Source organism: Marmota monax, unplaced genomic scaffold (genome assembly GCF_021218885.2).
Source record: "Marmota monax isolate L192 unplaced genomic scaffold, Marmota_monax_Labrador192_F-V1.1 WCK01_AAM20220418_F8-fsc00038, whole genome shotgun sequence".
NCBI classification, from domain to species: Eukaryota; Metazoa; Chordata; class Mammalia; order Rodentia; family Sciuridae; genus Marmota; species Marmota monax.
This window is the reverse complement of record NW_026692498.1, coordinates 7,948,668-7,966,166: the sequence shown is the minus strand read 5'-3', so window position 1 is coordinate 7,966,166 and position 17,499 is coordinate 7,948,668. Positions and strand designations below refer to the sequence as shown.

The window sequence follows — 17,499 nt, the reverse complement described above, 5'->3', positions numbered from 1 at the left end:
TCCAACTCACGGCTGGGATTTGTCCTTTGACAGGCTGGAGGGCACCCAGGGGCTGTCCAGGGGCATCAGAGAGAGTTTGGGCTTTGGAGAATGTTTTGAATTTGGACTCTGCTAGGTGACACTGGGCCAGTTGCCTGTCTTTTCTGGGACTCAGTTTCCTTACTTGAGGGACTTAGCACCATTTCTCTCCTGAGCCATCATAAAGAGTGACTGAGGACCGTAGGCAGGAGCACACAGCCTGCTTGGGCTGTCACTAAGAGGCACAGCCCAGGTGGGGCGATGGTGTAGGGCTAGCTTCACCCTCCTAGAAGCTAGCTTTGGACAACAGGTCACTTCCTCCCCGTGTGCCTGCTCAGCTCTGGCCCACAGGGGGCTGCCAAGAGATGCCAGGAAATGGTAGGTATGGTCCCCACCAGGGGGGACCTGCAGTCTAACTGCAGCAATCTGGAACCTCAGAATAGAAGCTTCCCCAAATAGCCCGTCTGTGAGCTGGTCTCCCGGTGCCACCTGGTAGGAGGTGCACACGGAGAGGAAGAGGGCCAGGCCGGAGCCCTCCCGCCAGCTGGGCGGCCAACCCTGTGCCCAGTGCCTCCTCCCCAGTGCAGGAGGCCCGGGCTTCCTGGGCTCACGGTTGGCTTCAGCACCTGAACTGATGTGGGGATGGGTTCAGGTCAGGTCAGTGATTTCCCGACTGGGAGGCCCCACCGAGAAGGTCGGGAAGGGTCAGGACGAGAGAATGAGCTCATCCGACCAGCGGGCACGCTGCACCCCTCTCCTCACACCGGAGCCTGGAGCCCACGCTGAGGTTAAACTTTAACCAACCCTGTGAGGCAGCAGTCTGGAGAGATTCCCTCACAACTGTAATTCAGTAACACCACAGCTGTGCGTCTTTTTAAAGAAATTATTATTATTAATCCACTTGACTTTTCCCTCTTGGTGCCTGAGAACCCGGAGGGCGGCTCAGCCCTCCCGGAGCCCGACTTGTTGGGCGGCTGGAGCAGACGTTCCAGGTGGCTGGGGAACTGTGGACATCTCTGCTGATGTCCCCTCTGTGGAGTGTTGAGACAACCGAGAGGTCACTGCTGGAGACAGGATAAGGAGGAATTCCCTCAAAGCCATTCCAGGACCTCTCCGGACTGGCTCAGCTAGTTACAGGACTACTGTCCCTCCCCGGCCTAGTCAGGGCGAGGGACCTGGATCTTGCATATGCAACTGGTCCCAAGCAGCAGGTCAGGCCCTTACCTGCCCACTGACCACCAAGGTCGGCTCTGCCATGGCATTTGAACAGCTCCTGGAGGGGACCGGGGGCATGGGCCTCTTCCAGGCCCTGCAGGTCTTGACCCTGCTGCTCCCGGCCATCTGGATGCCTTCCCAGCTGCTCATGGAGAACTTCTCCGCTGCCGTCCCGGACCACCGCTGCTGGGCCCGTGCCCTGGACAATGGCTCCGAGACCCCCACAAACCTCTCCCTTGAAGCCCTCCTGGCTGTCTCCATCCCACGGGGCCCCAACCAGCAGCCACACCAGTGTCTCCGCTTCCGCCAGCCACAGTGGCAGCTCCTGGACCCCAACGCCACGGCCACCAACTGGAGCGAGGCCGCCACAGAGCCGTGTGTGGACGGCTGGGTCTATGACCGCAGCAGCTTCACCTCCACCATTGTGACCAAGGTAAGGGACTCCCCACATCAGCCTGCTCGGCTCGCCTCCCGTGACAGCCACCCACCCATAGCTGAGGACCCAGTGGCCTGTGTCGCTGATGATACAGGACGTGCTACTCTTTCATGTTAAAGAGTTACTCGGTGATATTTGTTAAAGTGCCCGAAGGAAGACTTTACCCAGGACATTGTGATAGGGTCAGAGATTGGGCTCAGTCCAAATATAAATGGGCGATGTGTAGGCGAGGAACTGGGGGGACCAGTGGCTGAGGGGGGTTGTGGCTAAACCGACCTTGCAGGATTCCTGCCAAGTCAGGCCAGGCCGTCAGACGGCACTGGAGGGGGCGGAGGAGGCTGAAGAGCCGCCAGATACTCAGAGTGGGATGTCCTTGCTAAACTCACTTGGCGGGTTCTTTGCTAAAATCAGATAGTACAGGAAGTTCCCAGGTGGGCCTAGGAGAAGGTTCAGGAAAATGACCAAGGTTTGGCCAAGCGAAGAATTTTTATCACTCCATCCGTATTTCCTGGCCGCCTGTGGTGACCCCCGTCTGGACCTGGGCTGGGTCACTGGTGGATGAGGAGGCCCCTGGGGGTGTCCCGTCGGCATTTCAACCAGGAACATGGGCAGAGCAGACCCTCCCGCTGCAGCTTTTAGGTGGCAGTCACTGTTCCCATGATTGTCTCTGGTCCCAACCTCCCCTCGGTCGTGGGGGGAGGGTCCTATGATGGCCTCTACCTGGCAAGCAAAGCTGTGAGGACCGTGCCGCTGTGCAGCTGGGTGACCCTGGAGCATTGAGGTCACTGCCAGCAGACCCGTCTCCCACGCCATGGCCTGCCACCAGGAGCTAGGGACCCATGGTGGGTGGCTGACAGTTGCCTCCTCCTCTTCTTCCAGTGGGACCTGGTGTGCAGCTCCCGGGGCCTGAAGCCCATGGGCCAGTCCGTCTACATGGCTGGGATCCTGGTGGGCTTCTTCTTCTGGGGCCTCCTTTCCCACCGGTGAGTCTCTCCTCCCCTCTGGCCTCCCTCAAAACAGAATCACAGAGGCCAAAGGCACAGAGGTACCAGATGAGAGTCCCTCTTCCCTAGGAGATGGAGCCCCTAGATCTGCCCTGTGTCCTGAGCTGCAGGGACAGAGACTCCCGAGAACCTGACATCTGAGCCTCCGTGCTGTAGCCTGGACGGTGGGACTCGACCCTCGGCCGCGGCACCCAGCTGCCCTGAGCAGCTACTGTGAGCCAGGGGCTGTGCGCCCTGCCCCCGGGAGCCAACGGCCTCCTGAGAGAAACAGGCTCCTCGTTTTCTGAACTCCGGGCTCATGACGTGCAGTGGAACAGAAATATGGGCAGGGGCCATGGGGACAGGACAGGGTGGACTCAGATGGGGGGTGGAGGGATTTCCAGAGGAAGTGGCATGGAGCACAGGCCCGCAGGGCAGACTGACAGAGAGGAAGAAGCCAGAGGGCATCAGTTGTGTCCAGGGCTGCATTGCCCAGTGGTCAGGGCCATGTCCTGTGTCACACAGGCCTGCAGAGGTGGACAAAGGCCAGAGCCGGGGGACCTGCAGGCCTGGTTGGGCTGCTCTCCTGCCTCTGAAGTGACCAGATCCTGCCCCTCACACCCCCCAATGGCATTGTCTTGCATGTCCTGAGATGGGGTGTCCCCTCAGCCCTCCTCCCTCAGGCAACACGGGGACAGTTCTGGGCCCACATGCTCCTGGCTCCTGTGAGTGGGAGGCCAGCTCTGCATGGGGGTCCCTGTCCCTCACAGCTGCTCGTCACCCCCGCCCCTCCAGGTCTCCTCCTGCTGCCTCCTCAGTGCCTCCGCTGCCTGGCCGTCCCTTCCAACCCAGAGGCTGCTCTAGGTGTCCCTTAGACCTTGGCCAGGCTCCCCGGAGTGAACCCTCTCCCATGTCCCACTGCCCCACCCTCAGGTCAGCCAGCCACAGGCCTGCTGCCCACGGCCGCTCCCCTCCCCCACCGAGCGGCCCTCACCTCCCCACCAGCCTCTCCTCTGCCCCTTGGTCCTCCAGTCCCAAGGCCTCCCCTGGACATGTCACGTGGGCCAAGCACCTGCCAGGCACAGGGACACACTCGGTCTCCAGGAGAAATGGGTGGGGAAGGAGGCGGGGAGGGGAGCACTCAGCTTGTCCAGGACACAGATGAGTAAGTGAGTCACCACGGAAAGGTACCGCAGCTACAGAGCAGGCAGGAAAGAACCGGCCAGGACAGGGCAGATTTGCAGATGGACTGGAGCCTCCTCTGACCAGTTCACGTTTACGCTCAGACCTGAGGCTGAGAGGAAAGCTCTCTGGATGACCTTCCTTCTCTAAGCTTCCAGAACATCCACACTCCTGGTTTGCCACCCACCTACCAGGGAGCTCAGCCTGTCCCTGCCCATCCATCCCTCCCCAGGTGGACACAAAGCTAGTCCAGCCACTTCCACTGCACCCGCTGGGCCAGGCGCCCACTGCTGACCATACCTAATTGGCCCTGAATCTAGAGGTCTAGGAGGCAGCACAAAAGCTCAGGCACTATCCCCCCCAACACCCCAACCCACCAAGGCGCCGTCCTGTCCCCAAGGAGCCCAGCAGAGTTGTCATTACTGTGCTATATTGTCCTGACCACAGCAGGACCCAGGCAGCCTGCAAGTGGTCCGGGTTCCACACTCAGGGACTCCATCCCAGGACTTGCTGTGTCCTGGGGGCCATCTATACTGGAAGCCAAGCTGGGATTGATCTGTGGGTCTCCTGGTCTGGGCCTGGTGTCCACGCTCCTGGGTGCTGTGCAGACACGCAAGGCCAAGGTCTGCCCCCAGCTCCACCTGCTCAGTGTGCACTGCAATTGCACTGAATGAGTCGCATCTGGGGCTGGGCTGGTCTGGAGGACACGGTGAGCCCGGGCACCAGGATGGGGGTCGGCCTGGTCTCCTGGGACTTCCTGTCCCCGTGGGCAGGTGAGGACCGGGCTGGCTTGCCTAGGGCCATGTGCACTTGGCCTCCTTACTCCTACAGCTCCCTTGCTTGGGTTTTGATTTTCACAACAAACCCATGAGGCATGTCATTATGAACATCCCAGTGTGTGCCCAGGTCACCCAGGAAGGGCAGCGCTGGACTCAAAGCCAGGCGCATCTGACACCAAAGCCCACGTTCTTGACCACGGGCCGCACTGCCCCTGAGGGCACAGCACCTGGTGTATGGAGACCAGTACTCCGTGTGCACTCCCAGCAGCTCCAGAAGCTTCCAGAAGGCTTTGCACCAGTCTCCTTGACCTCGGGGGGCCCTCAAAGGCAAGCGCTTTGCCACGCGTCCTCGTCCTCCAGGCCCTGCTTGCTTGTCTCCCCAACAGGTTCGGGCGGAAGCCGATGCTGAGCTGGTGCTGTCTGCAGGTGGCCGTGGCCAGCACCGGCACCGTCTTCTCCCCGAATTTCTTCATCTACTGCAGCCTCAGGTTCCTGAGCGCTTTCGGGCTAGCGGGCATCATCCTGACGTTGTCAACGCTGAGTGAGTCCCTTGGGGGTGCCCCTGCCCTGGGGTAGGGGGGAGGGCACACCCTCACTTGTGCGTCTGCATCGCCTTCCAGTGGTGGAGTGGACCACGACCCACAAGAGGGCTGTTTCCATGACGATACTGGGATGCACCTTCAGCACGGGCCAGATGGCCCTGGCCGGCCTGGCCTTCGCCCTGCGGGACTGGAGGGACCTCCAGCTGGCCGTGTCCGTGCCCTTCTTTGCCATCTCCCTGATATCCTGGTCAGTGCAGGGTGGGGTGTCCTCCTGAGGGGGACCCGGGGTGGCAGGGAGTCCCTTCCTCCCACTCCACTGCCCTGGCTAGCTGCGGTCCTGACCTGTGGGGAGCCCTAGATGGCGATGACATGAGCTGGGCCCTCCCTGCTCACCAGGCAGTTTCCGGTGACATTTCAAAAAAGACAAATAATGTTTCTACCTTTTTTTTTGAAAATGGGAAGATCTGGGGCCACCGGCTCGGAGTCCCGCCAGAGTCCCAGAGCAGACTTTGCCTTTGGGCTGGGCTGCGGGTGGCGTGACTTCCTTGGCTCACACCAGTCCCCAACACCAGGTCAGTCCTTCCAATCACTTGGCATCAAGTCATGAGGACCGACATTGGCTAGGAAAACACATCCCTGTCACTGTGCTTCTTGGTGCTGCAGAAATCCCTGAGGTCTGGGAACACCTGCTTGTGTGGGGACTGGGGGAGGGGACTCAGAAGAACAAATACAAATTAGTGTCACCGTAAGTTCTCTTGAGCTGGAGCCCGGCAGAGCCAGGCACTGATGAGCCTGCTGTGGGCGGATAGAGGATGACACTCGCCCTCAAATATTTACTGAGCTCCTGCTCCAGGCCAGACATCAGACCAAAACAGACAAAAAGTCACCACTGTCATGGAGTTTGTATTCTGTAAACAGGATTGACAGGAAGGAAGGCGGCCATCCCATAATTGTACAGATTAGGTCACCTTGGTCACGTGGGGCCGGTGCCTACCTGGTGTGGCTCACAACACCAGGGGCGTATCAACACGTCTTCTAATAAGGAAGATGAAGTTATTGGATCGGAACCCTGGCAAGCTGCCTCTTGAAACCACGGTGTCAGACTCCTCCAGAAGTCCTTCTCAGCTACCCTGCACCCGAGCCCCGGTGCACGGGGCAAATCACTAGGGAAATGCTTCTCCCAGCCCATCTGTCCCTGAGGTTGGGGAAGGGCAGTCGCTCAGTTCTGCCTGGGGATGTTTTAAATGAGCCTTAAACAAAAATGAGCTCAGTACCACGTGGCCATTCTATTAGAGAAGTGGCCCCCAAATCACTGGACAGGTGGCCACCTCTGGGGACCTCCCCTGCCCAGGCATCCTGGCCAGACGCACAGCTCAAGTGGGAAGGTTCTCGGCATCTGAGGGTGGCCAGGCATGGGGACCCAATTCTGAGCCTCCTGGCCTGGCACTGGAAGCACCCAAGAGGAAAAACCTGTCTGTCTTTGGTACCATCCAGCTGGAGGCCCGGCCACCCACTGCCCCTCCCCCCATGACCCAGGGAGTCCCAGTGGGGACAGGGACAGTCAAGTCCCAACCAAAGCACCTGCTTCCTCAACAGGTGGCTGCCAGAGTCTGCCCGGTGGCTGATTATCAGGGGCAAACCAGAACAGGCGCTTCAGGAACTCAAGAAGGTGGCCAGGATAAACGGCCACAAGGAGGCCAAAAAGACACTGACCATAGAGGTGAGATGCTGCTGTTTGTGACCCACAGTGTGAAACTTGACCTGGGAAAGGACATCCACTGAGGTGTCCCCCTGTGTTATCAGCACCATCCCACTACCATTTCCCAACGCCTCCACCCACTCCACCAACAGCACAGCCGTCAGCATCTCTACAAACACCGACCTCCACACCATCATATTCCCATCTCCACAGCCATGCAAACACCATTACCACCGTCACCGTCACCACCGTCACCATGAATATCACCACCATCGCCATCATCACCACTGTCACCAGCACCATCACCACCAGCACCATCACCACCACCATCACCATTATCATCATCACTACCATCATCACCACAATCACCATCATCACCACCATCACCACCATCACCACTGTCACCACCATTACAATCACTACATCACCATTGTCACCATCATCACCATCACCATCATCACCACTGTCACCACCACCACCATCACCACCATCACCATCATCACCACCATTACTATCACCATCACCATCACCATCACCACCATCACCATTGTCACCACCATCACCATCACCATCATCACCACTGTCACCACCATTACAATCACTACATCACCATTGTCACCATCACCACCATCACCATCATCACCACCATTACTATCATTGTCGCCATCACCACCATCACCATCACCATCACCATCATCACCACTGTCACCACCATCACCACTGTCACCACTATCACCATCACTACCATCACCATTGTCACCATCACACCAACATCACCATCACCACCACCATCATCATCACCCCCATCACAACCACTGTTACCACCACCACCATCACCTTCACCACCGTCATCACTATCCTCACCATCATCACCCAAAACAAAACACCCTCATTATCACCTGCACCACCCACCGCCAGCCCGAATGTGCTGCACACCTGCCTCCTGGCACTTCTTAGTGTATTTGGGGAACAGGTTGTGCTTATTTAAAGGTAGCTCTTTCCAGAAAGCAGGTGTCAGATGGGGACATGCTGCAGAGACTAGAGGAACCCTGAGCTCTTGGGGGTGGGAGGACCGAGCAGGCTTCCAAGGAGGAAGTCATGGTGGGGCTGAGATGAAGACAGGGTGGGCAGGACCAGAGGCACAGGAGGACAGGGTGGACACTCGGGGAGCACTGAGGAGTGGCTTGGCTACAGCAAGCCTGCCCTGGAGCCAGCCAGGGGACGGAGATGGACAGGGGCCAGAGGCCCCTCCTCCGCTCAGGCAAAGTGGCCTTGGGAAACGTCAGGGGTCCAGAGGGAAAATTCTCTGCCCCATGGCACCCTAGCACTGGGCACACCAGTGTCCAGAAGCCAAGACCATCTGCCCACCCCTCCCCACACCTGGACACCACTCTAGGCGTGAGGCAGGCAGGGCCATTGTCCCAACACCACTGTGTCCTGTTCTCCCTGGAGGTGCTGATGTCCAGCATGGAAGAAGAGATGGCCTCTGCAGAGGACCATGGGTCAGTGCTGGACCTCTTCCGTGTGCCAATGCTCCGCTGGAGGACCTGTGCCATGCTGATGGTGAAGTACGCTGTCCTGGTCCCTTCTCCCAGAGACAGGACCAGGACATGGGCTGGTGTCTCAGGCCTCACAGGAGTGCCCAGGAGGCCAGAGGCCTGGCAGGCAGGGAGGGTGGAAGGGACCCAGAGGCTGGTTTGGGTTTGGCCAGCTGTGGAGCCAGCACTGGTCAGGCTGCAGCCAGGGACCAACCGAGGCTGCTGTGGGCCTTGGAGACTTATCCCAGCAGCTGCACCCCCGGAGGGCGACCGGGCGGGCATCGCCTCTCCCCTCAGGGCACCCCACTCCACGGAGGGGGAAAGTGGAGGCCAGCAGGCTCAGTAACACAGGCATTGGGACCTGTGTTGATGATGGAGCTGGCGCTAGAACCCAAACTGAGCGGCCTCCCCTCACATGGGCTCTGTCACCACCAGGCCCCACTCCAGGGAGGCCCCGCCTGGGGCCCAGGGCCACCTGGGACCTGCAAAAGCCCCTTAAATTCCGTTGAAGTGAGGTCCAACAGCTTATTAAGAATGAAGATCAGGTTTGATTAGAATTTTATTTTGAAATAAGACTGAAAATAGGGAAAAAGTTTATTTTGTGCTGTATATAACTACATACGGGCTATTCCAGCAAATATTCACCACCTCGGACAAAGAATAGGATCGAATGCTTTTTAAACTCTTTTATTTTTAGCCTAATTTTTTCTGATAAATTAGGAGGAGGCCAACATCCAGGGCCACTCCCCACCCCCACCCCCTCCACCCCTGCTCAGAAAACCTTCCAGGCTCCCTCCTTTCCGGCCAGTTTCCTCCGTTATGCAGACAGAGGCTGCGAGCCGAGACCCTCTTGGGTTTCAGCTGATAATCCAGCTGTTACCGAGGAAGATTCCAGATCCCTGAGTGTCCTGGCCACTTTGGGCCCCATTCATGCTGGCCTCAAGTGACACTTACATAGAAACCTTGAGCTCTGCCGGCTTTGGGTCGCAGTAGTCGTGGCCAGAAGGCAGTGCTGAGGGCAGCGGCCATCCTAAGAGGATGGGGACAGATTTTAAAAGGGGCTGGGGTTAATTTCACCTCACCGTGGGGCTGAGTGTAAATCTAAATCCCACCTCCAGAGGGTGGAAACTCAGGTTCTGTGGTTCAGATGCCTGGGGACTCCAGGGCTGGGGCTGCCCCCAGGAGCCCACCGGAGAGGAGGGAGGCAGGCAGGGGTCTCGGGGAGCTTGGGGCTGGGTGGCTCTTCCAGCCTCTGGGGCTCTTGTGGGCCGCGGCCACCAGCTGAGGACAGCACTCCCGAGGGCTGGGAAACGGGCCCTCTGCCCTGAAGGAGCCTTGGCTGCACAGTCCCCTGGGGACCCACCGGGTGAGTGTCCTGTCTTTCAAGACTTCAAGGATGTAGCATCTGGAGACCCGTCCGTGTGACTAGCTTCTAGAAACCAAGCCAGAGGGGCTGGGGGGCACTGAAGGGGCAGCACAGCTGGACCCATGGAGACCCTGAGACTGGCCTTGGGACCAACCAAGACAGCGTCAGGTCATCCAGCTGGTCAGTGGCCAGGGAGCCCCGGAGGTACCGCCCCAGCCCGTTGCCACCCTGCCCGGGTGTGGACTGGAGGCCGTGGCCTCCCTGCCTCTTTCTGGGCAAGCCTGGCCCTGGGAGACACGTCCCGCACTGGACAAGCTTTTCGCGCTCTGGCCGTGGCAAGCTCTGATGGGCAGACCTCGTGGGTGGTGGGAGGTGACTCGGGGGCTGGGGTCCCTCTCCTCTGTGGGCCGGGACCCACCTCTGGCTCTGCCCGCAGCTTCTCCCTGCTGTTCTCCTACTACGGGCTGGTCCTGGACCTGCAGAGCCTGGGCAGGGACATCTTCCTCCTGCAGGCCCTCTTCGGAGCCGTGGACTTCCTGGGCCGGGCCACCACCATCCTCTCGCTCAGGTTCTTTGGCCGCCGCATAACGCTGGCGGGGTCCCAGGCCCTGGCCGGCGTCTCCATCCTGGCCAACATGCTGGTGCCACAAGGTGAGGCCCAGGGACCCACTTCCCTGCCCACCCCACCGCACTGGCCATCTGGCCTCCTCCCCTCCCCCAGCCCCAGAGAGGAGCGTGTTTGTGGCCACAGTCACTGTCCGCCAGCTCTGACGGTCACACATCGCCGCCTTTGTTGCCGTGGCTCAGGAATCCAGTGCCCCCAGCCAGCCCTGCCCCTGAGGTTCAGAGAGGCCAAGCTGGTGCCCAAGGTCACTCAGCTAGCGAGACAGACGGGGGCGGGTAGAGCTGTTGCTCACACTGAGGCGGAGAGAGCACCGAGCACAGTGGGTGTGTGCGTTGTGCGAGCCGTGCGCGTGCGTGTGCGTGTGTGCACATGCATTTCTTCTCTCATTAGACAGCACGTCAGGCGTGTGCAGGGATCTGGGGAGCCCGTCTTCCTTTCTTCTTTCTGAATGAGGCTGTGAAGCCCCAGAACCGGGAGGGAGGCGGAGGATGCCCGCGGCAGCCAGGAGGGTCTGATGGAGGAGGAGGGAGACGGTGTCCCACCCCGCAGGCCCCAGCAGGAGCCCGAGCGCCCAGTGACAGGCTGCACTGAGAACACATCCAAAGACCAAGCCTTTCCGTGGGATCTCACCGACAGTTTAGAAGATTTTCCTATTTTTTTCCTTAGGCGCTGGGGATCAAACCCAGGGCCTCACCCATGCTAGCCACAGAGCCACACCCAGCCCTCGAGGCCCTTCGTGACCAGGGGTGGGAGGGGAAGTCGAGGCCCTTGGCAGAGTGAGCCAGACCGGGACCTTCTTGCCAGGCCTGTGCCACCCGCCCCCTGGTGCCTGCAGACAGGCCAAGGCAGTGAGATGGCTTCTGGGGCCCGGCACACCCAGGACCTACCAGGGGCCTGGTGGCCTCTCCTACACAGCCAGCTGCCCCCAGAGGCCCAGCCCACGGCCAGGTTACCTCATTCTGCACTGTCCCCACCTGGCTCTGGTGGCTGGCCCTGCATCAGCCCTGCCGGGGGCTGGCAGGAGAACGCAGCCCCCTGCTTCCGCCAGCAGCTCTCGGGGTGCCCCTCGTGCAGACCCACTGCCCCCTTCCTCTGCGCAGACCTGCAGACCCTGCGCGTGGCCTTCGCTGTGCTGGGGAAAGGATGCTTTGGGATGAGCCTGACCTGCCTCACCGTCTACAGGACGGAGCTCTTCCCAACCCCGCTGCGGTAGGCTGGGCGTGCCTGGAAGGGCCGTCAGGGTTAGGGCAGGGCGAGAGAGGGACCCCAGGAGGGCCCCGGGAGGGACCCCGGGATCCACAGCCAGGGCCGGGAAGGACCTCCCAGGACAGGCGGACTGGGGCCTCCTGCCTGGGGCTTGCCATCCTCGGGTCCCCTCGGCAGACCGAGGCTGCAGGACCGGCCTCTGGAGCCTGCACCAGCCCACGGTTGACAGTTGGGTAGACTGAGGCTTGGGGTGACAGACTCGCCTGGCAGAGGGCGGGAGCAGCTCGTGGGGCCACTTGTGCTGCGCCCGTTCTCCCGTCTGCCCGTCCTCTCCTGAGCTTGGATGAATATTTACTGAGTTTGTGGCTGTCGTGGGGAAACCTGAACTCAGTGGCCTCCCAGGAGTGCTGAGGTGAGCCCTGGTCACCTAAAGAAATGACAGACCCTGCAGAGTCTCCTAAAGGGCCAGATGGGAAAATCCAGGTGGCCCGTGGAGGAGGCAGCATTTCGGGCAGCCTTGAGGAGCGCCACTCTGCAGCCCTTCCCCGGCACCCCGCTGCTGCAGTGGCAGCCGTGACGTGGCCCTGGGCCCCCTTCCCCACAGGATGACCGCGGATGGCTTCCTGCAGTCGGTAGGCCGCCTGGGAGCTATGGTGGGCCCGCTGGTCAGGATGGCCCACCAGGCGCTGCCCCTGCTGCCCCCGATCTCCTACGGCGCCATCCCCATCGTGTCCAGCCTGCTTCTGTTCTCCCTCCCGGAGACCCAGGGACTGTCCCTCCCCGACACCATCCAGGACCTGGAGAGTCAGTGAGTGCCCGCGGCCACCCGGGGAGGGACTGGATGGAGCCGGGCTGGGGTTCAGCTCCACAGCCACCCTGCGGGGACGATGACAGGCTGCTCCCGCTGATGGGCAGAAAGGCAGGTGGGAGGGATGAAGTGACGGAGCCCAGGGTCCTGGCCCGGCTGCAGCTGCACCTTAGGCAGGAAAGGCGATGGCTAGGGACAGGCCCAGCCGCCAGCCAGCCTGGGGCGAGCGCCCAAGCAGCTTCCGGAACCTCTCACCAAAACCCACCCGAGAAGGCCCACAGCGTCTTCCCTGGTCCTGGTCCCCTGTTCCCACCAAGGCCAGGCCAGAGGGACGCACTGTGAGTGCTTTCCACACCCCTGCCCCACCCTGCAGGAGCAGATCCTGCCACCTGCATACCTTCCTCCCGAGAATAGAAGGAGGGGAACATTCCCCGACTCAGTCTTGTAGCCAGACCCCCCCCAGGGCCTGCCGAGAAGCCAAGTGGAGGTGCCGCAGCTCACCCCACGGAAGCAGGGCCTTGATTCATTCTTTGACTTACTTCGCGATGGCCCTTGCCTATTGTTTGAGCACTGTCCTGGGTTGGGGGACACAGCACAGGAAAAGCCCTAAAGTCGCAGGCTCCCCTTCCCTAACCCGGCCCCAGCTCCGCCCTCCGGGCTGCTTCACCCCCACTCTCCTCTCTATTCTAGGGCATCAGCTGTGGCCAGGGGCGACCAGCAAGAAGTGGTCACTCTAGAAAGCACCTGGCTCTAGAAATCTGCCGTGTGGAGCCCTTTGGTAAAAAAACTTTGGGGGACAGAGTTGCCTCTTCTCCCATCCGAGGGTGGAAGCCAGGTGGTCTCGCCCAGCCTGGCTGCCTCGGTCAGCTCCATGAACGCCGCGGGTCCTCTCCCTTCCCTGCCACGCCCACACTTCACACACCTCCTCAGCCACCCCGACTGGAGACGGGCTTCCACCCTCACCCCCACCACTTACAGAGCCCTCATCTGTGAAGGGGAAATGATTTTGGGGCCTCCCTCCCAGCATGGGCCGGAGCTGGCTAAATGAGCCTGCTAGAGGAGGTGCCAGGGACAGGTGCGCAGGTCGCGTCCTGCACCAGCACCCAGCCAAGAGGCAGGTGGGGTCTGAAATCCAGCCCAGCCACCCTGGACCAGCCGCCTGCCACACAGGGGCTGTGCCACTCTGAATAAGGAACTGTTTACCCATCCATCGGGGATCACAGGGGTGGCCAAACACGGGTCAGTTGGATTGACAGCACTTTATTAGTCACGCACCTTCACAGTCCAGGGAAGACGACTCCATACGGCACACAGAGGTCCTGCACCAAGGACAGCCGGGACTGTGGGAGGCCGGCATTGTTGTGCGGAGAGGGTGGGCTGCTCCTGGTTCCTATAAGTGGGTGTGATTGGCCTGTTTGCTGGTGGGCAGGGAACGGAACCCCCACTGGGGTAGAGGTGACAGGAACAGTACTCGGTCCCCGCATAAGGAGGGACCTCTCTCACATGCGACGCACACAGACCAATCAGTCTTACCTCCTCGCACTCCAAATCCATCTACTTCTCCTTCTCTGTGGCGACCACCTTGATCCATGCCTCCATCGCCTCTGGTCCCGACTGGTCCCTGACATCCGCACCGTCCTCATACGTAGCCTCAATGCTTATTTAGAAACACAGTTCAAACCCCCTCTCTGCTTAAAACCCTCCAGTGACTCAGAATGCAGGTCACTTGTCCCCCCCACACACAACAGGTCTCTCCTTGGGCAGCCCCTGAAGGTCCCCAACATGATCTCACACACAGTATAATTTAAAGACTTTAAATCAGATGAAAGATGTTTTGGGACCAGAAAGTCTCTTCAAACTATGTAACACAATTCTAAATAATCCATGAGTCAAAGAAGAAAGCACAAGTTTTAAGAAACTAGAAAAAGAAAAAAAAAAGTTGATTCAACCTAAATTAAGCAGAATAAACAAAATAACAAATAGGAGAAATCAGAGAAATAGAAAAATAATAAAGTCAATGAAACCTAAAGTTGGCTCTTTGAGAAAATCAATAAAATGTTTAAACTTCTAGCTATGCTCATCAGGAAAGAGATAGAAAAGATGTCTACTACCAACAAAAGGGAAAGCAAATCCTACAGACTTTACAATGATAATCACAGACTATTATTACCCTATATACATGTGTAATTGCACCACTGGTGGGACTCTGCACCGAGTTCAGCCAGAGGAAGAAGTTGAGCTCCATTTGTATACAATGTGTCAAAATGCATTCTACTGTGATGAACAACTAATTACAATGAATTTATTTTATTTTATTTTTATTTTTTATTTTTTGGTATTGGGGATTGAACTCAGGGCCTTTTGCATGCAAGTTGATTTAAAAAAACAAAGAGAGACTATTATGGGAAATATTCTACCAATAGATTCAACCACTTAAGTGAAACTCACAGATTTCTTGAAAGACTCACCCCCAAACTCACTCCAGAGGAATATGTAACCTTGTTACCCCTGAATCTATTAAAGAAATTACATTTATGATTAAAACCTTCTCATGGAAAAAAACTCCCATCCTGGATGTTTTTCCTAGTGAATTCTGTCAAACATTTCAGCAAAAAATAATAGTCACTTGGGGGCTGGGTTGTAGCTCAGTGGCAGGGTGCTTGCCTAGCACATGTGAGACACTGGGTTTCATTCTCAGCATCACATAAAAATAAATAAAATAAAATAAAGGCATGGTGTCCATCTACAACTATAAGAACATTTTTAAAAAATAATAATAGTAACTCGACACAAATTCTTCCAGAAAATTGAAAAAGAGGTAACGCTTCCCAACTCATCCCATTAGCCTTGTATCACCCTAATGCTAAACCAGAAAAAGACAAGAAAACTGCGAACCAATATCGTCCATGGACACAGACACAGTCATCCTCTCCCCCCCCCCCCCCGTCTTTCTTTCTTTTTCCAGTTCTGGGATGAAAGGACCTCGCTGGTGCAAGGCAAGCACTCTACCCCAGAGCCTCGCCTCCAGCCCAAGACACACAATGTCTTGACAGTGAGCAAGTTGGCTCCAATAATATACTGCAAAAAGGACATTATGGCTACGTGGACTTTACTCAGGAATGCAAAGTGGGTTTGACGTTTGAAAATCAAGGTTAACAAATTAAATTCTAACAAACTTTTTAGGTTCAATAGATGCAGTAATAATATTTGACAAAATTCAAAATCCATTCCTGATACACAACACTCAGCAAATAGGCATGAGAGGGAACTTCCTCACCCTTAGAAAGGACATCTGTGGCCCTAAGGAAGGCACTCTGCTGCCCTAGAGGTAGCACCACTTTTTTTTTTTTTTTGTAGTACTGGGCATTGAACCCAGGGCTTCCTATGTGCCAGGCAAGTGCTCTGCCACTGAGCCACATCCCAGTGTCCACCTTTTCTGGGGGACAGTGTCTCACTAAGTTGCACAGGCTGGCCTTGAACTTGCCATCCTCCTGTCTCAGCCTCACAAGTAGCTGGAATTCCAGGCACAGGCCACCATACCCAGCTGGTAACCTCATATTTCTTTCCATAAGACTGAATGTGCGATCAGGAACGAGGCTAGGGAGTCCCCACCTCACCACCTCAGCTCAACACTGGCCTAGTGAAAGCAGCAAGGCAAGAAATGGAAATAAAAGGCATACAAATCCGACAGGAGACAAAACTGTCCTTATTTGCAGGTGACATAGTTGTCTAGCCGGACTAAAAATCTCAGTGTGATCAAAATGTCGATTCTCCAAAATTTATAGATAGAAAGAAATCCCAACGAAATTGACAGCAGACTATTTTGTTTCTATTGACAGGCACATTCTAACATTTATATGTAAATGCAAAGAATCTGGATTAGCCCAAAATAATTAAAAAGAAAGAAAGGGCTGTGGACAAACCTCAGTGATGGAGCTCACCTAGCGAGGGTGAGGCCCTGGGTCGGATCCCCAGCACCAGAAAGGTTTATTCATGTGACAGAGAGAGACCAGAAGCAGAGTCATGCACATATGGTGAACTGACTTTCCAATTGTGTCCAAATCAATTAAATGAGGAAAGGATAATCTTTTCAACAAATGATTCTCAAACACTGGGTGGCCACATAGGTAAAGGGGGGAGGGAGGGGGGACTCGGCGCTAATTCACACCATAGCAAAAAATTAACCCTATCATAGACTTAAGTGTAAATATTAAAATTATAAAAATTTTTAGAAGAAAACTGGAGAAAATCTTAGCAACCTTGGGTTTGGCCAACATTCTTAAATACAACACAAAAAACATGAGAGGAAAAAATGATCCATGGAACTCCCTAAAAAGTAGAAACTCTGCTTTTCGAAAGACATTGTTTCAAAAATAAAATGGCAGGCCACAAGCTGGGGGACACATCCGAACACTCTGTGACAAAGGACTTCCCTTCAAGAAGCTGGAGGAACACTTCCAATTCAACAACAAAACCATCCCATTTTTATAACATGCAAAAGTCCCGGGCAGATGCCTCCCAAAGAGGATGTATGGGCGCCCGCCAATAGGCACAGGAAAAGACGCGACATCGCTAGGAAAATGCAAATCCAACCACAGCCAACACCGGCTCGCACCCACCCAGCTGGTGAAAAATGGAAAGACCGAGTATTGGAGAAAACATGGAACAACTGTGGCCCCGTGAAGTAGAATGGCCACTTGGATAAAAAGAGAGGCCATTTCTTAAAGGTTTAACCTCCAGGGCTGTGGCTGGGTGGAAGGGGGCTCGCCTCGCCTGCGTGAGGCCCTGGTTCCATTCCCAGCACACAAGAAAAATAAGATTTAACATTCACCAGCAGAGGACCCGGTCATTCCCATTCCCGAATATTTACGAGGATAAACTGAGCTTGGCCCAAGCAACAATTTGTATTGAATGTTCATAGCAACTTTATTTGCAATGACTGAGACCTGGAAGCAACAGGTATCCATCAACAGGTGACTAGAGAAACAAAGGTGGACACATCCACAGGGTGGAATTCTATGCATATGTTTTTATGCTCACACACAATTGGGTGAAACGAAAACTGATCTTCAGCGATCAGTGTTAGAGGCGTGTTTAGTGTT

The 17,499-nt window shown here is 56.6% G+C and overlaps 1 protein-coding gene across 7 annotated transcripts; it reads left to right on the top strand.

The window, feature by feature from the left end:
- The first annotated feature begins 718 nt into the window (after window positions 1-718).
- On the top strand, window positions 719-14,959 carry Slc22a11 (solute carrier family 22 member 11). Of its 7 annotated transcripts, none has more exons than XM_046445361.2 (10): window positions 768-1,666; window positions 2,549-2,652; window positions 5,000-5,154; window positions 5,234-5,402; window positions 6,752-6,875; window positions 8,307-8,422; window positions 10,195-10,409; window positions 11,432-11,592; window positions 12,194-12,397; window positions 13,088-14,959. In XM_046445361.2, exons 1-10 carry the CDS (start codon window positions 1,274-1,276, stop codon window positions 13,388-13,390), a joined length of 1,944 nt encoding a protein of 647 aa, XP_046301317.1. In that variant the 5' UTR covers window positions 768-1,273; the 3' UTR covers window positions 13,391-14,959. The 7 variants fall into 7 exon arrangements, 5 of the variants coding, with proteins under 5 accessions (XP_046301321.1, XP_046301317.1, XP_046301318.1 ...); XM_046445362.2 differs by having other exon boundaries at window positions 788-1,666; window positions 11,484-11,592; window positions 13,088-13,284; XM_046445364.2 differs by lacking the exon at window positions 768-1,666 and adding an exon at window positions 1,990-2,308.
- Window positions 14,960-17,499: the final 2,540 nt, after the last annotated feature.

Excerpts from the sequence above, each read along its gene's own strand:
- Slc22a11 (XM_046445361.2), top strand. The coding sequence starts at position 1,274 with ATGGCATTTGAACAGCTCCTGGAGGGGACCGGGGGCATGGGCCTCTTC. Across the intron at positions 5,155-5,233 it reads CCTGACGTTGTCAACGCTGA|TGGTGGAGTGGACCACGACC; the intron begins GTGAGTCCCTTG and ends ATCGCCTTCCAG. Across the intron at positions 10,410-11,431 it reads CAACATGCTGGTGCCACAAG|CAGCTCTCGGGGTGCCCCTC; the intron begins GTGAGGCCCAGG and ends TGCTTCCGCCAG.